The sequence below is a fragment of the Kogia breviceps genome, chromosome 4 (assembly GCF_026419965.1).
Source record: "Kogia breviceps isolate mKogBre1 chromosome 4, mKogBre1 haplotype 1, whole genome shotgun sequence".
In the NCBI taxonomy this organism is placed as follows: domain Eukaryota; kingdom Metazoa; phylum Chordata; class Mammalia; order Artiodactyla; family Physeteridae; genus Kogia; species Kogia breviceps.
Genome location: NC_081313.1, coordinates 27,649,427 through 27,672,269, shown reverse-complemented (window position 1 = coordinate 27,672,269; position 22,843 = coordinate 27,649,427). Strand labels below are relative to the sequence as shown.

Genomic DNA, 22,843 nt, shown 5'->3' with positions numbered 1-22,843 from the left:
AGCAGCCTTAGCATGTCATGCCCGTCTCTGGGGTCTGCACTGATAGCCACAGATCGTGCCGGTCTCTGGAGCTCGTTTAGGTGGTGCTCTGAATCCCCTCTCTTCGTGCACCCCAAAACAATGGTCTCTTGCCTCTTCGGCAGCTCCAGACATCTTCCCAGACTCCCTCCCGGCTAGTTGTGGCACACTAGCCCCTTCAGGCTGTGTTCACGCAGCCAACCCCAATCCTCTCCCTGGTATTTGACCTCCGAAGCCCGAACCTTGGCTCCCAGCCCCCACCTGCCCCAGTGGGTGAGCCAACAAGCCTCTTGGCCTGGTCAGTGCTGGTCAGCACTGATCCTCTGTGCGGGAATCTCTCCACTTTGCCCTCTGCACCCCCATTGCTGCACTCTCCTCCATGGCTCCGAAGCTTCCCGCCTGCCCACACCCCATTTCCACCAGTGAAGGGGCTTCCTAGTGTGTGGAAAACACTTCCTCCTTCACAGCTCCTTCCCAGAAGTGCAGGTCCCATCCCAATTATTTTGTCTCTGTTTTTTCTTTTTTCTTTTGCCCTACTCAGGTACATGGGGAGTTTCTTGCCTTTGGAGAAGTCTGAGGTCTTCTGCCAGCATTCAGTAGGTGTTCTGTAGGAGTTGTTCCACATGTAGATGTATTTCTGATGTATTTGTGGGGAGGAAGGTGATTTCCATGTCTTAGTCCTCCGTCATCTTGAAGGTTTCCCCATGACAATATTATTGAGTATCTTCCCCACACTGTATATTTCATCCCCATAACTCATTTGGTAACTGGAAGTTTGTACCTCTTAATCTCCCTCATCTATTTCACTCATCCCCCTACCCCTTCCCCTTTGGCAACCACCTGTTTATTCTCTGTATCTATGAGTCTGTTCTGTTAAGTTTGTTCATTTGTTTTGTTTTTTAGATACCATATATAAGTGAGATCATAGGGTATTTATCTTTCTCTTATTTCACTTAGTATTATACCTTCTAGGTTCATCCATGTTGTTGCAAATGGTGAGATTTCATTCTTTTTTATGCCTAGTAATATTTTATGGCTGAGTAATATTCCATTGTCTATATATGTCACATCTTCCTTATCCATTCATCTATTGATAGACACTTATGTTGCTTCCATATCTTGGCTGTTGTAAATAATGCTGCTATGAACATTGGGGTGCATATATGTTTTTGAATTAGTGCTTTTGTTTCCTTTGGAGAAATACCCAAAAGTGGAATTGCTGGATCATATGGTAGTTCTATTTTTAGTTTTTTGAGGAACTGCCGTACTGTTTCCCATAGGGTCTGCAGCAACTTACATTACCCCCAACATTGTACAAGGGTTGCCTTTTCTACACATCCTTGCCAACAGTTGTTATTTGTTGTCTTTCTGATGATAGGCGTTCTGATAGGTGTGAGGTGATATCTCACTGTAGTTTTGATTTGCATTTCCCCAATGATTAGTGATGTTGAGCATCTTTTAACGTGCCTGTTGGCCATCTGTATGACTTCTTTGGAAAAATGTCTGTTCAGGTCCTCTGCCCGTTTTTTTAATTGGGTTGTTTTTTGATGTTGTCTGTCCTATATTTCGTCCAAGGCACAGATGAACAACAAGTGTGTTTGAAGGCAGTTGTCTGCAAAAAAACTCTTTTATAATTGTACCCTATCAAGTCCAGTTCTTTTGATTAGCCAGCTACAAATGTGTTCACTGCTACATCCACACAAATGAATTGGGTACCTGTGATGTGCAAGATTCTGGCCTCTAAAGGGTTTGGGAATAAATAATATAATAAACAAAAGGCTTTGTAAAATTGGGCTGTTCTGGGAGCTACAGAAAGTAAGGACATGGGGGTTCAGGGGAGGGAGAAAGAACTTTAAGCAAGGACATTAGGAGAAAGAAGAGGGAGAATTTGAGTTGGGACTTAAAAAAATAAGCATAAGGTTATGTTAAAAATAAGATTTTGATAGAGAGTGTGAAAAACATTGTAGTTGGGGAGGTAACTTGAACAAAGTAACACAAGTTACAAAGTGCAAGAGGTACAGCTGGGAGGTGGAAATAGAAAAGTAGAAAAAAGTAGAATTTTTTTCCCCTTTCTCTCTCTCCTTCTCCCTCTCCTTCCCCTTTTGCTTTCTTCTTTCTTTCCTTCCCTCTTTTTTTTTTTTTTTTTTGCCTGATGCAAAAGATTAGTTTATCTGCATAAGTGGTTAATGGTTTGCTTTAAGTAGTCTGTAATCCAGAGCCTGATGCTTACTCCTTACTAGTTAGATTCCTTGTTATTCTCAAACAGGAAAATGAAGAGGCAGTGATGGGGGGTTTCTATTTGAGGAAGTCAAAAGTTGTTTGTGTTGTCGTGTGTGGAAGAGAGGAAGAAGTGTGCGTGTTTTGCATTTTTAAAGTGGAAATTTTCATATTTTGACCCCATGCCTCTGATCCTAATACATTCCCTTACCATTTTATGTTGTATATTTTATAAAAATAAAAAAGAAACACCCAAGTTCTTTTAAGTACTCATTGCTACATTACAGAACACTTGTGCTGTAACTGTGCAAGGTTTGTCAGAGCGTACATGATGAGTTCACTGTGCTTTTGCATTTTTCCTCCAACGTGACTTAACTGGAAATTCCAGAGGCATTTACGCTCCTTATAATAAACAGTGAAGCCCTGTGATTTGTATTAATGAACTTTAGATCTGAAATGTTCCTGTTTGTCATAATGATCTTGCCCCTTTCCTAACCATATTCCTCATGAATTAATTCTTGTCTTAGTTTGTCTCCAGTAAAACATCTGACATCCAGAGCTATGTCTTGGTGTCAGCTCAGACAGCCACCTGTCATCTACGAGAGAGCCCTGGGTAAATTTGTGTTGTTCGGGGAATTTGATATTGATGGTGTTTGTATGGTGGAAACGATCTCTACACTTCAACAGTGGGATTTTGCAATCAACAGGATAAAATCTAAGTTCCAAACAAGGTGCATTTGTCTTGCCACAGCCTCAGCAGGGATCTCTTAGGCTTATTCTGTGTCTCCTTTTTTTCCAGAGCATTTTGTCAAGGCCCTGCCAGAATACCACGTGGTGGCTCCTGTCCGAGTTGACGCGAGCGGGCATTTTCTGTCTTATGGCTTGCACCATCCTGTCACCAGCAGCAGGAGGAAGAGAGATTTGGATGGCCCAGAGGACCGGGTGTACTATAGAATTTCCCATGAGGAGAAGGACCTGTTTTTTAACTTGACGGTCAATCAGGGATTACTTTCCAAAAGCTACATCGTGGAGAGGAGATATGGGAACCTCTCCCATGTGAAGATGGAGGCTTCCTCGGGTCCCCCCTGCCATCTCAGGGGCACAGTTCAGCAGCAAGGCACCAGGGTTGGGACTGCAGCCCTCAGTGCCTGCCATGGACTGGTGAGTCCCCTTACTTCTCTGCCCTCAGTCCCTGACTGTTGTGGCCTGCACACCCACTGCCAGTGGGTTCGTAGATGCATTTAACACAGAGGAATTGAGCACTTGGGATGTGTATGGTCCGGGCTTCCAAACAGGCCGGGGAGAAAATGCATAAAATTAAAATCAGTCTGGGTGGTACGGGGAATAAGGACATTGAGGGTCCAGGAAGAACTTCAACCAGGAATATCAGGGCAAGAAGAGGAGGGGATTGGAGGTGGCCCTTCAACCTCTGAGGCAGCTCTGAGCGTGCTGGTGACTGACTGGCTGGCCAGCCCCTTTTGAGTTAGGAAGACCTGGATCCGGACTGGCTGGCCAGCCCCTTCTGAGTGCGGGGCTTACAGATGGGATGGTGATGGCAGCAGCTGCTATGATCTAATCGTTGACTGTGGGTAGTTTATAATCAGATTTCATGTGGGCCCTTGGGCTGTCAGTTGATTCCTCTGTGCCTCCGTTTTCTCCTCTGTAAAGTGGAGATAATGATAGCACCCAACTCACAGAGCAGGGGTTGGCAAACTACAGCCCACAGGCCAAATCTGGACCACCTCTTGTTTTTAGAAATAAAATTTTATTGAAACACAGATATGCCCATGTGTTTATATTGTCTACGGCTGCTTTTGACCTACAACAGCAGAGCTGAGTGGTCAGGATAGGGACCGTGTGGGGCCACGAGGCCCCATATATTTGCCATCTGGTCTTTGCAGAAAAAGTCTGCTGACCCCTGTCATAGAGTACTGTGAAAATGAAATGAGTTCATATATATATAAATCTTAGAAGAGTATTTAGTAAATAATAGACACTCAATGAATATTGGCTGCTATTTTTATTATTTATATTTCTAATATGCCAGGCACTGGAATGTGTGGCTTATTATATGATTTATGCACATTGCCCTCTGTACAATGTCCCCCCGCCCCGCCACCAGTTTAGCTATGTTTTAACAGATGATGCAGCTTGGCGATGTGGAATATCTTTACCGTGCTGTTGTTAATTTGCGCCCGAGTCTTTCAGCTGTTCTGTGCTGCATCTCAAAATGTGACCAAGCTTGTTTTTCAAAATTTAAACCTTAAAAAAAAAGTGGTCCCTTTGTTCCCCCTGACTTCTAGCAGTGACAACAGTGACAGCCCCACTGGCAGCTGCATGGCGAACAATGCCTAGGACTTACGTTGAGGTTTTGTCATGCTGGAGTAGGAGGCAGGCACCAGCACTAACCAAGGGTACTTAGGGACTGACTGCGGGCGGAAAGCCTCCGGAGTCCTGGGGACAGTTACGGCAGAGACTTGGGTATCGGCCTTGGCACCTGTACCTGGGCTGTTTTTAAAATCAATTTATTTATTTGTTTGTTTGTTTATTTTTAGCTGCGTTGGGTCTGTTGCTGCGCGCGGGCTTTCTCTAGTTGCGGTGAGCAGGGGCTACTCTTCGTTGCGGTGCGCGGGCTTCTCATTGCGGCGGCTTCTCTCGTTGCGGAGCACGGGCTCCAGGCGTGTGGTCTTCGGTAGTTGTGGCTCGCGGGCTCTAGAGCGCAGGCTCAGTAGTTGTGGTGCACGGGCTTAGTTGCTCCGCAGCATGTGGGATCTTCCCAGACCAGGGTTTGAACCGTGTCCCCTACATTGGCAGGTGGATTCTTAACCACTGCGCCACCAGGGAGGTCTGACCGGGGTTGTTTTGCCGGGCAAAACCACTACTGGCATTCACATTCCTACAGGAAGTGCTCATCTCAAATCCTCCCATCCTTACTGCCAGTTTGATGAGAATCCTGATCTTCATAATTTAAGAGTCTGTTTATCCTGTACCTGTCTAGTTTGGCTTTGCTTGAAAACTGTGGGAAAATTAATGTAAAACATTGTACATCAGTTTAAAGGTACCAAGAAAGTTCAATATTCTGAAGGACCTCTGGGGATGTATCATTTTGTACTATAAGTGGAAAGTCTTGCTTTGCCTTTTTTTGGTAAATCTAGATTTCCATACGTAGCTATTTATCATTTCCTAAATGACACAAAATAAAAAAAGATGCCCTATTCTTTTCTTCTTCTCCCAGGGTCTCATACAGTGCTTGGTTGAACCAGGGGATATCTCCTGGCTCCATGGTCCTAATCCTCTGGGTTTCCTCTGGGTTCATATCACATTTTCCCTTTGCAATTTCAGCTTTCATTTCTATGAGACAACCCTGGAAGCATCAGTGTCACCTGATCCTCTACGACTAGGGTAACAGAAGAAAGAGCCCTTGTTCTAGAAGGACAGGCACATAGGAGTGAAGTGATCCACAAAACAAACGTGCAAAAGCCACACTGCTCCAGAGAACACTGATGGGGGAACCCACCTATAGTCATTAAGCATTAACCATTCATAAACCGTTATCGTGCTCATAAAATCCTAGAAAGTTTAAATACCATTGCCTTTCTGTGGCCTAGAGCAGTTTGGTCTGTGACTTCACAGAATCAGCATCACCTGGGATTTCATTAAAAAGGCAAATTCATGGGCTCCACTTCAGAACCAATGCATCAGAATCTCTGGCGGTGGGCAGAAACCTATGTGAGTGTGTTTTAACAGCTTTACTGAGATGTAATTCACATACATACAATTTACACACTTAAAGTATACAATCCAATGGCTTTAAATATAGTCACAGGGTTGTGCAGCCATCACCACAATAGATTTTAGAACATTCTCATTAGCCCCCCAAAGAAACCCCTTAGCAGTCACTCTCCAATCCTGCCATCTCCCCTCCTCCTTGGGAGCCTCAAATCTACTTTTGGTGTCTGTTAACTGCTTTATTTGAAAGCTTTGATTCAATGACCTCTTCAGGAGAGTCTGGGGCTCCCTGAAGGCTGAGAAGGCCTGGACTAGGGCAGTCATTCTTAACCCAGGCTGAACATTAGATCAACTAAGGAGTTTTTTTGTTTTTTTAATTGAAATATAGTTGATTTACAATACTGTGTTAATTTCAGGTGTACAGCAAAGTGATTCAGTTTTATATATATATATATATATATATATATATATATATTTCAGATTATTTTTCATTATAGATTATTACAAGTTACTGAATAGTTATTCCCTGTGCTGTATAGTAGTACCTAAGGAGCTTTAAAAAAGTACCCATGCCACAACCCCATCTTCCAGATGCTCTGATTTGACTGGTCAGTGGGGGTGGAGCCCAGGCATCAGTATTTTTTTTTTTTTTTTTTTTTTTTTTTGAGGTACGCGGGCCTCTCACTGCTGTGGCCTCTCCCATTGCGGAGCAGAGCACAGGCTCCGGACACGCAGGCTCAGCGGCCATGGCTCACGGGCCCAGCCGCTCCGCGGCATGTGGGATCCTCCCGGACTGGGGCGCGAACCCGTGTCCCCTGCACCGGCAGGCGGACTCTCAACCACTGCGCCACCAGGGAAGCCCGGCATCAGTATTTTTAAAAGCTCTCTAGGAGATTCTGATGTGCATTAGGTGTTGCCAATCACTGGATTAGTGCGAGTGGGTATTAATTAGCAGTATTAGCCAATATTGCTCTAAAGTAACAGCTCACCCCAGGGGATTCTAGCGTGCAGCCGGGGTTGAGGACCATTGCCCTCAATTTCTCCCTACTTCCATCTTGTTTTCTCTAAGGGAGATTTCATACTGTTTTGCATTATTCCAGGCTTGGGAATAGAATACTGGGAGCTTTGCAATTTCTTTTTAATTTTTAGTCACAGTCAGGCACAGTATTTCTCAGCTCAGTCTTTATTAAAGTGAATACAGTTCTTGGCTCCATCCTAAACCCTAGCCTCAATTCCAGGCCCTGCTGAGGAGTTGAAGGCTGACCCCTAACCTGAATAGCAGGGTTATTCAACTTCAACTCCTACTCAACTCTCTTTCGCTTTCCCTTTGGGCCTATTGAGATTTCCTGTCTTGTTTCAAGCTCAACTATGGATTAAAATGTTGAAAAGGTGTTATTTTTAGTTTTTTCAGAGTTAAACTTTTTATCTTGAGATAGTTGTAGTTTCATATGCCGTTGTAAGAACCAATACAGAGAGGTCCCCTTCCCCCACAATGGTAACATCTTGCAAAATTAGTATGTAATATCATAGACAGGATCTGACATTGATAAGGTCAAGATGCCCAACATTACCATCAAAACAATCACTCACGTTGTCCTTTTAGGCACACTCATTTCCTTCCTGCCTCCATTCTCTCCTTATATTTCCATTTTATATTTAAGTTCATGATCATTTTGAGTTAATTTTTGTTTAAAGTGTGAGACTTAGGTAAGGTTCATTCCCTTTCTTCCTCCCTCCCTCCCTCCCTTCCATCCTTCCTTCCCTCCTTCTTTCCTTCCTCCCTCCTTTTTCTTCTCTTTTTTTTTGCCTATGGATGTCTGATTGCTCTAGCACCATATTTTAAAAGGCTACCTTCCCTCTAATTGAATTGCTTCTGCACTTGTCAAAAATCAGTTGGACATATTTCTGTGAGTCTATTTCTGAGTTTTATGTTCTAGTCTACCTATAGAATTTTCATTCCTATGGCTTCATCACTATTGCTTTAAAATCAGTATTGAAATCAAGTAAACTGATCGCTCCCATTTTATTCTTCTTTTTCAGAATTGTTTTAGTAATTCTAACTTCTTTTCCTTTCCATATAAATTTTAGAATAATCTGACGATAAAAAATTGCTGGGATTTTTTTTGACAGGAATTATATTAAACCTATATATTAATTTGGGGAAATTGACATTTACTATGTTAGTCTTCCAATCCATGAACATGGTAGGTCTCTTCCAATTCTGCCCATGAGACCTATCTAGGTTGACTGGTGGAACTGAAAGGTCCACGATGCTTGGTCCTCCCTCTTTCCCAAGGTGAGAGTTATATAGCCTTCTTGGGAGGAATTCTAAATCCCACTCTGATGGTATTTCTCACAGGAAATCTTCCAGCCCATCACCCTTATAATATCACCTATTGGGTGGGCTGTCCTTGTGGGACAGTAGACCCATCCCACCCATAGGGTAGTTAGTGTGGGTAGAGAATAAGTCTCTTAAATAGACTCCAACAGTTGCCTTTTTTTCCCCTCTGGGTCAGATAATTTATTTGGGAAAAAAAATAGTGAACCATTTTTGCAAATTTGTTCCCCTGGTTTGTTCAGTCATATTAATTCTTGAAATATTCTGTTTTGGAAAGTTTCCTGATTCTAAAGTAGTCTGGTAGAATGATAGCAATTTCTTCTGTGCTGAGCCTCACTGTCTCCCCATCACAGAAAGACGGGGGCTGACCACATTTTATTCATAGGTGAGATTTGGCTCATTGATTTAGGGCATGCTTGGAGAAGAGTGTCCTGGTGTAACATAAGTGTCTATGCCTCAGTAGTATGATCTATGATTTCTTTTCAGTCTGAAGGACTTCAGTGCCCTTTTAATTTGACTGCCCTTTTATAAGCTTCTAAATGTGCAACCTATCTGGAAAGTTGAGGAAAGAATCTTCTTTTTAGTGACTGTTTTTATTCCAACATGCCCTTTGCAATCTATCTATCTATCTATCTATCTATCTATCTATCTATCTATCTATCATTATATCTATCAATCTAATCATCTAATTGTCTGTCTATCATCTATATCCTCTCTCTCTATCTCTGTATATGTATATGTATGTGACTAACTGCTACACTTGTGTATCTAACTCTGACATTTCTTGGAACTTCAACTGTCTATTTTCCATTTCCACATGCCTAACAGGAATCTCAGATTTAACATGTTCAAAGCAACACCCTCAATTCCCTGCTCCCACACTCTTCCCCATTGCTGTACATGGTGACTCCATTCTCCCTGTTGCCCAGGTCAAAAACCCATGGAATTATTCTATCATTGACTCATCTCTTTTTCTCACACTCTGTATCTATTCTTATCAGCAAGTCCTATCAGCTCTTCCTTCAAAATATCAATATATTCAGAATTTACCACTCTTGTCACTTCCACAGCTAACCCACTAGTCCAGAAATTCTCAGCAGGGCTGGTTGTGCCCGCCAAGTGACATTTGGCAATGTCTGGAGACATTTTGGGTTGTCACCACTGGGGGAGGGGAGGATTGCATCTGGCATCTAGTGAGGCCAAGGATGCTACTAAACTTCCTATAATGCACAGAACAGCCCCACAACAAAGGATTATATGGTCCAAAATGTCAATTGTTCTGAGGCTGAGAAACCGTCCCTAGTCCTAGTCACCATTCTCTCTCCTCTGGACCATTGCATTAACCTCCCAAGTGGCTCCTCTGCTTCTTCCCTTAACTCCCTACAAGCCATTACTCGCAGAGTGACAAGACTGGATTTCTAAACACATTTATAGAGCAGTGCATTCTTCTGCTTAAAATCATCTACTGGCTTTAAGTCCATGATGCTTGGTCCTCCCTCCCTCAAGAAAATCCAAATAACTTGCCCTGAGGGGCTTCCAAAGCTTCCCTCTGATCTGGGGGGCCCACCTCCCTGAACCCCTCTCCCACCATGTTGCCCTCCTGCAGAGTCCTCTAGCCACACTGACCTTCGCTCTGTTTTTCAAAGTATCAGGCACACTCTGGCTTCATTGTCTTTGCATGGACGGTTTCCTCTGCCTAGAACACTCTTCTCTCGGATTTCTACATAGCTGCTCCTTCTCTGTCTTTCAGATCCCATCTTGCGGTCTTCCCTGACTACACAAAGTCTACACTCCTCCGGTATTCTATCACATTGCCTATTTTAGTTTTTAAAAAATCTACAATACCTGATATTTTCTTCTCTTTTTTGCTTAACTTTTCTTCCTTTCACCCTGTCTTGTTTGCACATGTTAAGCTATGTTTCATAATAAACACTCAGTAAATAGTGGTTGAATGGATGTGCTTATTTCAGTATTTAGCCTTTATACTGCTCCAAGTTTCTGTAGACCCTCCCAGTCTGTGGCTACACAATGAGATTATAGTTCCTCAGCTACCCAAGCAATGGCTTGAATGCCATGTATTGAACTCCACAATGCAGTCTGCTTAAATGTTCCCTGAGCCACTTCTGATGGGTTCCCACGGTGCTGGCTCCCCATCATGGCTGGGTGATGTTACCTCTGCTACAAGATCCTCCTGGGTCTATCACTCTACAAGCATGGTGACTGCCACCGTCATGTTGACTTGGGCAAGGGGACACCGCAATCAACTTTGCTATTCTCTTCTGCGTCTCATTCAGGCCTTTCCTTAGTTCTGTAAAACACATCAGAGTCCAAACTGTAATTTTCAGCAAGATTTCTTTGAAGGTTTACATGTAAAAGGAAGAGAAGTACAACGCAAATAATAACCTAAAACTGCTACTCACTTTGGCTATGCTTAGAGCCTAGGCTGAACTTCAAGAGCATCTCTAACCAAGCATTTGGGCTTTCGTTGTGTAGCAAGAATCACCTTACAGCAATCTCCAGGGTAAGGGATGCACCTAAACATAGTTCTGTCCTGAGGCCTGGGCCCAATCATGAGGCTGCTGGGAAAGGAGGAAATTTCCCTAGCCTCAGGCCCATCTTTGTTTCTAGCTCTCCTTTCCAGGAGTTTCTTTCAAGGAATATCTACTTTCTTTAGAGGGATACCCAACCTAAAGGTGCTGGGTCCCACCGGGCAGTTTTTGCGTTACAAACCCTACAAAGGTACCCCATCCAGGGGACCAGTTGGGGCTGAAATCCATCTCAAGCTCTGCCAGCCGAACCATGTTCTGGCTCCAGGAGGAAAAGGGGTATTTTTATAACCCCTTTGCTCAAAGAGGAGCATCTTTTTGTAATTTGTCTACTTAGATGCGGTGCCTTTTAAAATTCATCTGTCTGGAGGGGCATCTGTTAAAATTTCATCTGACTCCCCTGCAATTGCCCCCTCTTGCAATTTGCACAAATGTGTGCTACTGCAGTAGCCCTGGAGCCCCCTTCCCATAGGACTTGGCTCTGTGGCCCCCAAGTGACAATCACAGGAGAACACAACTATCCACGGCCAGTGTGTTTCCCAAAGCCTGAGGTATTCAGTTTCAAATAACAGTGTGGAGAGATGGGTGGGGGGTGTGCATTAGTAACAGATCATTTTCCACTGAGCTGCAGCAAGTCCTGACCGAGTGCCTTTCCCAATCTCCCCTTTGCTTCAAGGTGAAGAACAAGTCTGTTCTATTTCCTGAAACTCGGGGGTCTTTGCTACTGATCTCTAGTGAACAACTGCTTGAGCTGGAACACAAGCTGAAACACAATTGTTTCTTCTCAAGAAGAAACAATTATTGATACATAAAGGCTCAGTTTCTATAAATATGTGTAGAGAAAAAACATTGCTCCCATGCAGAAGCCCAAAACTGCAGTGAAACATTTCTGCTGAAATATATACCCAAGAGTCATGTTTGAAGACATCCTTTTCTTTCTTTGCTTAGCCATCTTCACACTGAAGTGAATAGAATTTTAATCTTTGTCACCAGAACAAATGGAAGGGATACTCTGAAAAGAAATTCAATCTTCGGATGCAGGACAGTATGGAACTTTGGAATCATTTTCCAGCTTCTAACCAGCAAGGTATCAGTTTTTGCTAGGATGGGCTGTTACAATAATTTTAACAGTTTAAATTTTGTTAGGTTCCGATGTCCAAAAATGCAAGAATTAAGTGTTCTCTGCGTTTTGCTATGTGAATGCTACAAATGAGATTAGTGACATTTAAAAGTCTCTGCTTTATGATGGTGCCTCTATTGAGAGGGATGTACTTTCTACCATATCACTCCCTCGAGTGCTGTTGAGTTCTTGGCCCAGATGGAAAGCCCTGCTGCTTCCTTTAACATACAATCAAAAAATGCAACCGTTTCTGCCCTCTTGTTCTTGAACTCAGCTGAAGCTTGGGGTGATGTAGCTGAGGAATGAAACCCGCTGGCAGAGCTGTGTGGGAAAACTTTCTCAGCGTGGCTTTTTGCCTTGCTTCCCGATGTGGAACTTGGTGGCTTATTTGCAGAAAGCACTCATTTGAGTTGCGAGGTGCCTGTGTGTCAGAGTTTGTTGTTCCTCGCCAGGGGGAGGGAAAGAAATGCTCTGTGTATCTCCTAACTCTGCTCCCAGGCCCAGGAATTCTCCGTGACCCCTGACCTTTGGGGGTTGCCTGGTAAGACCCATGCTTACTCAGACATTAGGCTTTGGAACGGGGCCTCTAGCAGGCGGGAGATTCCTCACTATTAATGCTTTGTGTTACAGGCTCATAAATATGAGCATCCCCCCCCCCCACTTCTCTCCCTTTTTGTCTTTCTTGCTTATTTTTCAATTCATCGGGTTCATTTTGTGAGTTGCCAGCTTGACAGATTGAAAGTGAGAGAGAGACTTGAAGAATCAGTAGTTCAAGAAGCTCTGATTGTGAATCAGGGATGCTCCCTATGGTCCAGGAGAGGAATGACCCTCAGCTGTGATGGGAGATGAGAGGCTGGATGTTCTCTGTTTATTAACAGGCTAATTACTTGGCTTACGCTTCCACACAAATGCAGCATAGAGACGTTACTCCTCTCTTCTCTGGAGACTTTACTTTGAATCTTATTTCTGTTTTCATTACAGAGACTGAAGATTAGGTGTCCGGAGTTTCTCACTAGATGTTCATGTATTAATATTTCTCTTCTTTTTTGATCCAGCATGAATCATAGGTCAAGGGAGCTTAAATATTAGCTTTCAGAAAGATCTGGTTCTTTTCAAAAATGTCTCCATTGACTGACAGATGTTAATAAGGACGTTGAAAAATGAGAAAACAGGAGGCCTGGGTTTTAGGTTTTGTAATTGAAAAAAACGTTTTGGTTTTTTTTTTTTTTGCGGTACGCGGGCCTCTCACTGTTGTGGCCTCTCCCTTTGCGGAGCACAGGCTCCGGACGCGCAGGCTCAGCGGCCACGGCTCACGGGCCCAGCCGCTCCGCGGCACGTGGGATCTTCCCGGATCGGGGCACGAACCCGTGTCCCCTGCATCGGCAGGCGGACCCTCAACCACTGCGCCACCAGGGAAGCCCGAAAAAGACGTTTTAACTTGACTTTTGGAGATGATCTTTCAGGGTGATAGGACTGATTTAATCTTAACCACCATATAACCCATGTCGGAGAGACACAGCTAAGTCGGGGGAGATGGCATATTTTTCACATGGAGCAGTCCCACTGGATTTCGGAGTCACAGGAACTGAGTTCAAGTCCAAGCTCAGTACTTACTAACGATGTAAGCTTAGATGGGATCCTTTGCCCCTTTGGGTCTCTTATTTGAGTGGGCTGGGTCCTTGCAGCTAAATGTGTGGCCCATGGACCAGCAGAATGAACACCACCTGGGGGCCTGTTAGAAATGCAGGTTCTGTCAGGAGCCTCTGCTCCTGGGCCTGGCCACCTTACTTCCATTAAGTTCTATATCCTTGACTAAATATATTGGGGCCTTAGAGAAAGTGTGCATATGTTTCTCTTTCCACTTGTCTGTAACCATTTGTTAACACCACAGTTGTCCTGTTTGCCTTCTTCAGAGATTATACCTGGTTATTTGCTTTTAAGGCTTTACAAATAGTCAAAAACTGAAAAATCTTCCTCTAAACAAACCCATTAAAAAATGAACTTCTGAGATTCCCCGATGGTGTATGTTGCTGGATTTGTTGATTTCCCTGCTTGAGATAATCCAGGAGTTCACTTGAAAAGAGTGACTTTCCTATACCAGTGCTTCCTTCCAGACCCAGCTTCTTTGACTTCCAGACCACACATTTGCACTGCAATTCCTTCATGGTTCTGCAGTGAAATTGGCTGGGATGACAGGAAGCTATTCTGAGAAACAGATTTATCAGTTGTAGAAGTTCATAATAAACGGTCCCATTTCATGTCATTGACTCTCCCCTTCACCAATCCACCCTCCCCTGACCACCCGCCACCCTGTTTACAGACAGATTTTTCTCTGGAAATTTTTTCCTCACTTGATTTCTGCTTTGGCCCCAAAGAATGAGTCATACAATTAAAAAATGCACAGCTTCCAGTCTCTGACTGGGTCATCAGATAGCACTACTTTCCTTCCAAGCAGCCTTCCTTTCTTCTAGCAAATTAAAAAAACTTTTTTTTTTTTAAAGTTTACCACTGAACTTCTCTCTTTTCAATCCTCCAGCATTCTCAACTTATCTCTTAATGACCAATCTCCCGACCCTCCCCAGTTGTGAGTTTTCTGGGCTTTCTCTTTGGCTTTCCTTTCTCTTTCTTGCTTTTGCTGTATTTTAGTTATTTTTACAATTTTTTAAAGCACATCTGCAGAAGGAACACATGAGGTTAAGCTGTTCATTGGATAAGGCTTATTTAACTTATAAAACTTATGTATATATTTAGCTTTGAAAATAATTTATATATTTTATGCTTACGTTATATATAATTTTTTGTGTGTGTGTGCTACGCGGGCCTCTCACTGTTGTGGCCTCTCCCGTTGCGGAGCACAGGCTCCACACGCGCAGGCTCAGCGGCCGTGGCTCACAGGCCCAGCCGCTCTGTGGTATGTGGGATCTTCCCGGACCGGGGCACGAACCCGTGTCCCCTGCATCGGCAGGCAGATTCTCAACCACTGCGCCACCAGAGAAGCCCTATATAATTTTAAATATATACATTTAACTCATATGACATACAACATAAGTTATTTAACTTATATAATTTATATAAATTTCTTACCTCTTTTCCAACCTCTACATAACTTGATAAAGTTATGGAAATGAGCTGCTTATAGCAGAGTTTCCAGACAAATTGGTGTTTATTGCAGGTAGAGGAGCAGATTGTGTGTGTGTGTGTGTGTGTGTGTGTGTGTGTGTGTGTGTGTGTGTATTAGGAGTGGGGGAGGGAGGGAGATAGCTAATAGAGAATGTCTACAGAAAGCAACTTTTATCTGAAGCTGTGGTTCAGAAGATGGATGAAATCACAGCGGCTGTTACAGCTGAAGATATAAAACATCCTTGACCATCATTTGTTTGAAATTGCACTGGAGCGGAGGGCACATCTGATCTTGGAGGATGGAGAGAAGGCACTCATCTAGTTTCTCTTCTGACTGGGTATTCTTTTCTCTCTGGAAGGTTGTGATATCATTTGCCTTGACAAATTTACAAGAAAGGATTTGAGATCTACTGATAAATGCTTTACATCCTTCCTCTGGAAATGATTCAGTCTTTTACTACTTAATTCTGTTTCCATTCAACTGTTTTAATAAAGAGATGCAAGTTTGACAAGTGGGCTTTTCTTCCCCTTTAATTCAATCTCTAGTCCAGTCCACTGTGATGTAGGTTTAAGAAGAGTATTTTATTAATCAAAAACATTGGACTTGGAGTTGAAAAATCTGTTTATGTCTGACTGCTCCTGGCTCTCAGGAGCTCTGAGGCAAGTCCCTTAATTCCTCAAGCTTCCAGCCTCCTTGTCTGTAAAATGAAGGCTGAACAATTTCCACGATCTCATAGAACTCAAGACCACTGACACTGTGACCAGTCTGTGGCCAAGGTACTTACGATCACTAACATACTATCGTTTACCACTCAGGGTCCATCCATGTTGTCCCAAATGGTAGGATTTCCTTCTTTTTAAAGGCTGAATATTATTTCCATGGTGGTGTGTGTGTGTGTGTGTGTGTGTGTGTGCATGTGCATGTGAGTGTGCATGTATGTGTGTGTGTGTGTCTCTCTCTCTCCCCATATATATATATCACATTTTCTTTGTCTATTATCCATTGATGAACATTTGGGTTATTTCCATGTTTTTGCTTTTGTGAATAATGCTGCAATGCATGTGGGAGTGCAGATATCTCTTTGAGATCCTGATTTCATTCCTTTTGGATACCTACCCAGAAGTGTGATTGCTGGGTCATATGGTAGTCCTATTTTTAAGTTTTTTGAGGAATAGCCATACTATTTTCCAAAGCAGTGGCACCATTTCCCATTCCCACCAACAGCGTATAAGTGTTCCAGTTTCTCCACATTCTCCCCAACCTTGTTAGGTTTTTTTTTTTTTTGATAATAGCCATTCTGACTGGTGTGAGTTGATATCTCATTGTGGTTTTGATTTGCATTTCCCTGATGATTAATGATGTTGAACATCTTTTCATATACCTGTTGGCCGTTTGTATACTTCCTTTAAAGGTTGAATAGTATAAGCTATCAATTGCTTAACAAGGAAGAACATTCTTCCTGTAGACTTTTAAAATCTCAATGTCTCTGTGGGGGACAGAAGTTGTATGTAAATTAGGCACCGTGGAATTCCCAGACCAGAGCTGGAGACTTGTGGCACAGTAGGGCCAAGCTCTGAACTTGGAGCCAGAAGATCTGCATTTTAAGCCTGTGACTGTAGCTTGCTTCAAGGAGTTGGGTTTGACAGCTAGGTGCAGTAAGGGACCCCGTGACTATTCTCTATTAGTCCTCTGTGCATTTTGTCAATGTCCACCTTGGGAACGTTCCACAGCGAATGCTTACATGGAGAAGTACAAATATCAGCATCTTACTGCTACCATTAATAAATGTCTACAGTATCAGAATGATGTCATTGTGCCTAGCTGTTGGTATTAGATATTAGATAACTAATTGTAAACATATAATTCAGATGTTCATAAGTGCCGTGAATGCTATAGGAGCATATAAAAGAGAGATGCAGTGAGGTCTCGGATTTTGGAGAAGGCTTCCATGAGAAGATAATTTTTAATCTGAGTTTGAAGGACAGATAGGAGAAAAAGGTGGAAGACAGCATTTCTGGAACAAGTGTACAGGCCATGGGGCAGGAAGGAGCAAAGGAAGCCCCTTGGAGGAACTGCAAGAAAGGGGTGTGGCTGGAAAGCAGAGAGAAAGTCTTTTTACTCTCTAATTAATAAATATTTAGGGGGAAAAGAAAACTTTGAAACTATGTAAACATTCTCTTTCTCATAGACTTGCAATTTATCCATTCATTTATTTATATTAGTATGAACTTGTGTCCATACTAATAAATCATTATTTACTGTGATGCTCAATTGTCTCAGTTTGGTCAGTGGAAGTCCTTCAATCTGACTTCTGTGTCCTTTTGACTTGACCCATCACTATTTGAGCACTCTGTTGTTTTTGGGTACAGTAAGATGTTCTAGGCTCATCTTGTACTTTCCCAGCCCTAAAACCAGTCATTTCGTCAGGGAACTTTTTCTCCCTCTCCTGAAGAGCGGTGTGTAGAAGCAAAGATCTGGGCACTAGATGTGCTCACTGCTGTTGGGTGTTGCTGTTCCAGGCCCACTCAATGGAATATGTATGTCCACACGCATACATGTATGTCAATCAAAACACACAATCACATCTATAGTTACTAATCTATCTGTACATATAGAAAATTATGAATTTACATCAATACATTCAATTCTAGTCCAACAATAGGATTTCTTCTAGTTTTCTCTCTTTCCAAATTTGTAAAACGATCTTCTCTGACAATGACAAAACTGGTTCCCATTATTCTTTGCATGTTTACTCATTTGATCAGTCCCCCCTCTTTATAACCCATATCCCATTGCTCTCATTGCTGCGGCCACCTCCTTTCTTGTGTAGATGCCCTTGTTATCTGAACTGGCCTCCTCCATTCCATGCTGGCTACCCCCAGATGCCTCATGTGAGTGCCCTCCTCACCCTGCTTGGGCTCTGAGCCTCATGCCAACCCGCTGGGCTTCGCTTTCCTAGCTAGGCCGTCTCCCTGTGGGGTTGTCACCTCATTTTGTTTAGGCTCTGACACTCAGCACTGTACCACTTCTCCATCAACATGGATGCATTATGCATCCCTCCAGTGCAGGTATCCTTTTCAGTCTGCTCAGGCACTGACATTCTGCCCTGCTCCACCGCAGCTCTCCCTGCACCTCCAGCCTCCTTACCCCAGCCCTGCAGGTGCCTCCTTTGCTCTGCCCTACTTAAGGGCTTTAGAACTGAATTGTTCAGGAAGAGAAGAGTAGAGAGAGAGAGTAAGGAGAGAGAAGGGCACCTTGTCTGTAATTTGACCATGTATGTCTCGGTGATCACCAAATACCTTTCCAATTCAGATATTCTGTGACCCCATGCTGGGTTGGTTACGGATTCCCAGTTCTTCCTTGGTATTTCTTATATGCCCACCAAGTGTGGCTGTGCCTTTGGTAGCTGTCCTGGCCTGTGCTTCCATCCTTAGCGTTCACACCTTGCTGTTACCCTGGCTCTTGGTGTTAGGCCCACTGTCTTGGTATCTTGGGGTCTTCTGTCCTTATATGTGTCATCCGCAGGGCCTCTCCACCAAATGTTACAGGGCTTGGCCGCCCCAGGTCCTGGCATCATACCTGCTTCCTATTTCCCCATGTTTTTCCAGCTGCCCCTGGAGTTCTTTATGAAGCACTGTGGATATTAAGTATGTTTTATGCTGGTTTCAGTGTGAAAGGTCTGTTTAAAAATCACAGTGTGGACAACTCCCGTTTTAATTCCTTTTGCTCTAAAAAGCTTTTACGAGATGGAGACATGCTTTTGTCAACCCTTCCTTTTGTGGGTAGGTACAACCCTGTAAGTTTACTTATACCGGAGCCATCCCCAGAGTGAATTCTATTTGACCATCGATTCAGCTGTATACCTTGAAATATATCCCTAAGTAAAGCACCCTTAAATTTATGTAAGCATTAAAAAGGAAGAATGGGAATCAGTAAAGGGAGATGGAGGTTCAAAGGGCACGAGGAGAACACGTTACACTTCTGTGCTTAGGATTGCCCAATATTTTCTCTCTGTTGTGACTCACACATGAACCTGTCCAATTAGCTATTGGACCTATATCCCTAGATGTCCTAACAAAGTAAAATCATCATTCTTTTGTTCTGGCGTTTGAGAAGCATTGCTGAGAGATGGTTGAAGGGGCATGACAGGATTATCTGATGCATGCATGTTGTTAATTCTCTTCACCTGGGTATCCAGGTGTGTAAGAAGATTAAGGAGTCAGGAAGGGGGTGGGGTAAGAGGAAAATGAAGAGGCGTCAGGGTCTGGAATGTCGTGGTGAGAGCATGAACAGTGATGTGGGGAGGGCAGAAACCACAATGTATTACACAGAACTGTGAGTAGGAGGAAATGAATCTCCAACTGTAGGCAACTCTTCCTGAAGGAAAGAAAAATACACGTCAATGGACAGACAGAAAGAAAGGGTTATGTGTGAACTGACTTTTCTTTTTGGAAGTTGGGAGAGACTTGAGAGAAGGCACCAGGAGCCAGAGGTTGACCATACAGAGAGAGGACAGCTGATGAAACATGGACCCTGAGGAAATAACGGGGTCCAAGACTCAGAGCACAGTGAGAAGACGACTTTGCCTTAGTTGGGAATTTTTAATTTTTATTTTATTTATTTATTTATTTTTTTACTTTTTAAAGGTGTGATTTTTATAATGACTTTTTGAGGGTGTCTGTGCTTTTGTACATTTTCTAGCCGAGAGAAAGCAATGCCGGAGTATTGGGCGTGGACACGGGGCATCGGGCGTGGATCAGGGGTGTCAGGCATGGATGGGAGTGTCTGGTGTGGAGCTCGGAGGCGTCTGGCCTGCGCCGGGGCTGCAGCAGGTCACTAATGTGCAGGTCGCATCGCACTGCCTTGGAGATGCCCGCCTGAAACTGAACCCGACGTCCCTCCTACACTCCGCAGGGGCCATGCGCAGAGCGCGTGCGCAGATCCCCTATGCAGATCGGCCGGCGCTGCTGCGTTCCCTGCTCTCCGGGCTGCAGCTTTCATGATGCCAGCACAACGGCAGAAGTCCGTCTCAGGTAACTCCTCCAGGGCCCTCCTCTGGAGGATGCGCTTCAGCCGCTGCTCGTGGCTGCGCCCCTCTCTCCGCAGCTCCAGCTCCCGTGGAACCTTGGCCCCTGAGGGACATGCGGCCACTTGGGGGCTGTCCCTAGCCTGGACCAAGGTGTCCCCCTGCCGCATCTTCGCTTAGATTTCAAGGACAAAGAGCTGCTTGGCCTGGTAGGGGCGGGGCTCAAGAAGGCTCCAGACCTCCTCCTCCGCGCGCCCTTGGGCGTGCAGCAGCAGGTTAGGCTGGAGGCCAGTGTGGCGCCCACGAGGCTGGCCAGCTACTCCTTCTTGCAGGTGATGTACGGCTCCCCGCTCACGGGGCGCAGCTAAGGTGCAAGGATGTACAAGAGCAGGCAGAGCATGTTCAGTACAAGGGCTTGGGGTGCAGCCAGGTTGCCAGTGGCCACGGAGATGCCAGACACCAGCATCTGATCCCTTCTGCTAACACAGGGAGGGTGGAAGTGAAGGTGAGAGAAGACGCAGAGAGTGTGAGTTTGGGGGACAGGAAGTGAAGGAGCTCCAGCAGTGCCTGGAGCCTCTGAACCCTGGTCGGAACTGATAAGGGCTGTGGGTATCAGGGCCTGGCTGAGTAGTCTGGAGTTCCCTGTGAAAATCCAGTGCTGGCCTATGAACCAAGAGACTGTGCTGAAGGCCAGCCACAAAGACTGGGTGAGCATGCCAGGATTGGGCGTGGAGGCAGCTCAGATTAGCAGACATGGAAGTTTCTAGCCTCATGAACCTCTGTATTAAACCACAGGCCTTGGTAGCTGGGGGCTTGAGGCTGATACACTGGCTGGATCAGAAACTGGACAGAGGCTGTGTCTGCAGGCTGAAGATCGTTCCTACCCCTGCTGATTGGCCTTGGGGATCCAGAGTCTCAGTGTGCAGAGGACCAGGGCTGCAGGAAGGCCACTGCATTCCTGGGGTCTTGGGCAGAGAGCTGATACTGTGATTACTACTACTAGGACTATTACTAGCTTGCACACTTGAGTGTGTGTGTCAGGCACTATTCTACCTCTTTATTTCATTTCACCTTAACAACAAATCTATGAGGTGGTACTATGATAATCTCTACTCTTTAGAAGAAAAAAACCGAGGCACAGAGAAGTTAAGTCAGTTGCTTGAGTTTCTGCATTTAGTAAGCAGCTGAGCGGTGATTACACCCAGGCTGTTGGGTCCCTGATCCTGAGCTCTGAAAATGCCACACTGAACCATGATCAGTTCAAAGGTGAGGTGAAGAAACTGAGGCAACGGAGAGGGTAGGAAACCTGCCAGTTCACAGCTAATGAGGGGAGAGGAAGTTGAACACTGCAGTGGGACCCTAGGGTATGAGCATTGTTATGTCTTAAATAAAGCTCTTATAAAGACAGAGGTGAAGAAAAAAAAGGAATAAAATAGACCATGCTGGGCTTCCCTGGTGGTGCATTGGTTGAGCGTCCGCCTGCTAATGCAGGGGACGCGGGTTCATGCCCCGGTCCGGGAGGATCCCGCATGCCGCGGAGCGGCTGGGCCCGTGAGCCATGGCCGCTGAGCCTGCGCGTCCGGAGCCTGTGCTCCGCAACGGGAGAGGCCACAGCAGTGAGAGGCCCGCGTACCGCTAAAAAATATATATATATATATATAGGCCATGCTAATCTTTTGAGTCCCAGACCTGGATCTCACTGCTTTTGTAAACCTTTAGAGAAAATACTTTAAGTAACACCTTTCCAGGGCACTTACTCCTTCATCAAAGTTTGGCATCTTTCTGCAGATGCTACCCACTTAGGATCCGAAAAGGAATGTCAGTGAATGGGGAATTAGGGGTTTGCTTGGAAAAAAATCATCTTTTCATCAAAATACATTTAGGAAAATAGCTTTGAATTCTTTAATGCCAAAGCCATCTTTGTTTTGTATTATCTTTCTCCCTCACAGCTAGTCACTTTATTCGACCCTATTGAAATGCAGGAGAGTTTTCTTCTTCCCATTTCATGAAAGTACCAAGCAAAATACTGTGGTTTATTTATAGTGAACATAAAAGGGTGGACAAAAGCAGGGGAGCAGGGCTAAATTATTATGTTTTTACTGCTTGTGTTTCGGTAAAGAGCTTTATACAACCTTTCTGAATGAGCAAGATGGTTGAGATAGGGGCGGGAGAGCACAGAATTTGCAGAAGGGGGTTTGAAGTGGCCAGATAGTCAAACCTAGGAGGTGAGAAGCCTGACCTCAGCAGGAACCAACCAAAGAACCCCCTGTCCAGTCTGCTTCCCTCAGCATGGAGTGCAGACATCCATTCTCTTGTTCCCTCCCAAGGTTGGAGCCAGGGGACCGACCACACATCAGGGAGACTGGCTTGGGATCCTCTAAAGAAAGGGAAGCACCTGGCCTCAGTGTGACTCAATAATGTGTAGACTTGGGAAGAGCACGTGCCCATTAGCATGACTGTAAAACGTCTAACAAGAGCAGGGAGCAAACTTCTGATCTAAAACATGGTTAGCCCACACCCCCCGTATGGATTCGTGGATACTTGAAATTTGGAATAAAAGATCTCTGCCAATAGATAGCTGACTCTTCTGACCAGGCTCCCTTCTGATTTAATCTTCGCTAGAACCCTACAGATAAATATTATCATCACCTCCCATTTCTAGGCAAGGAAGCTGAGGCACAGGTAAGTTGAGTGGCTTTCTAAAGGGCGCACGTCGAGAGGAGATTGA

The 22,843-nt window shown here is 44.4% G+C and overlaps 1 protein-coding gene across 5 annotated transcripts in view; it reads left to right on the top strand.

Moving 5' to 3' along the window:
• ADAMTS12 (ADAM metallopeptidase with thrombospondin type 1 motif 12) overlaps positions 1-22,843 on the top strand; it is a 424,853-nt gene that overhangs the window by 19,196 nt on the left and 382,814 nt on the right. For all 5 annotated transcript variants that reach the window (XR_010840098.1, XM_059060818.2, XM_067030856.1 and 2 more), the window contains exon 2: positions 3,035-3,396. Coding sequence is in view for 4 of the 5 variants with exons in the window: in XM_059060818.2 (XP_058916801.1) it covers positions 3,035-3,396 (362 nt within the window). In the remaining variant the exon portion in view is untranslated. The remainder of the gene's footprint in view (positions 1-3,034; positions 3,397-22,843) is intronic.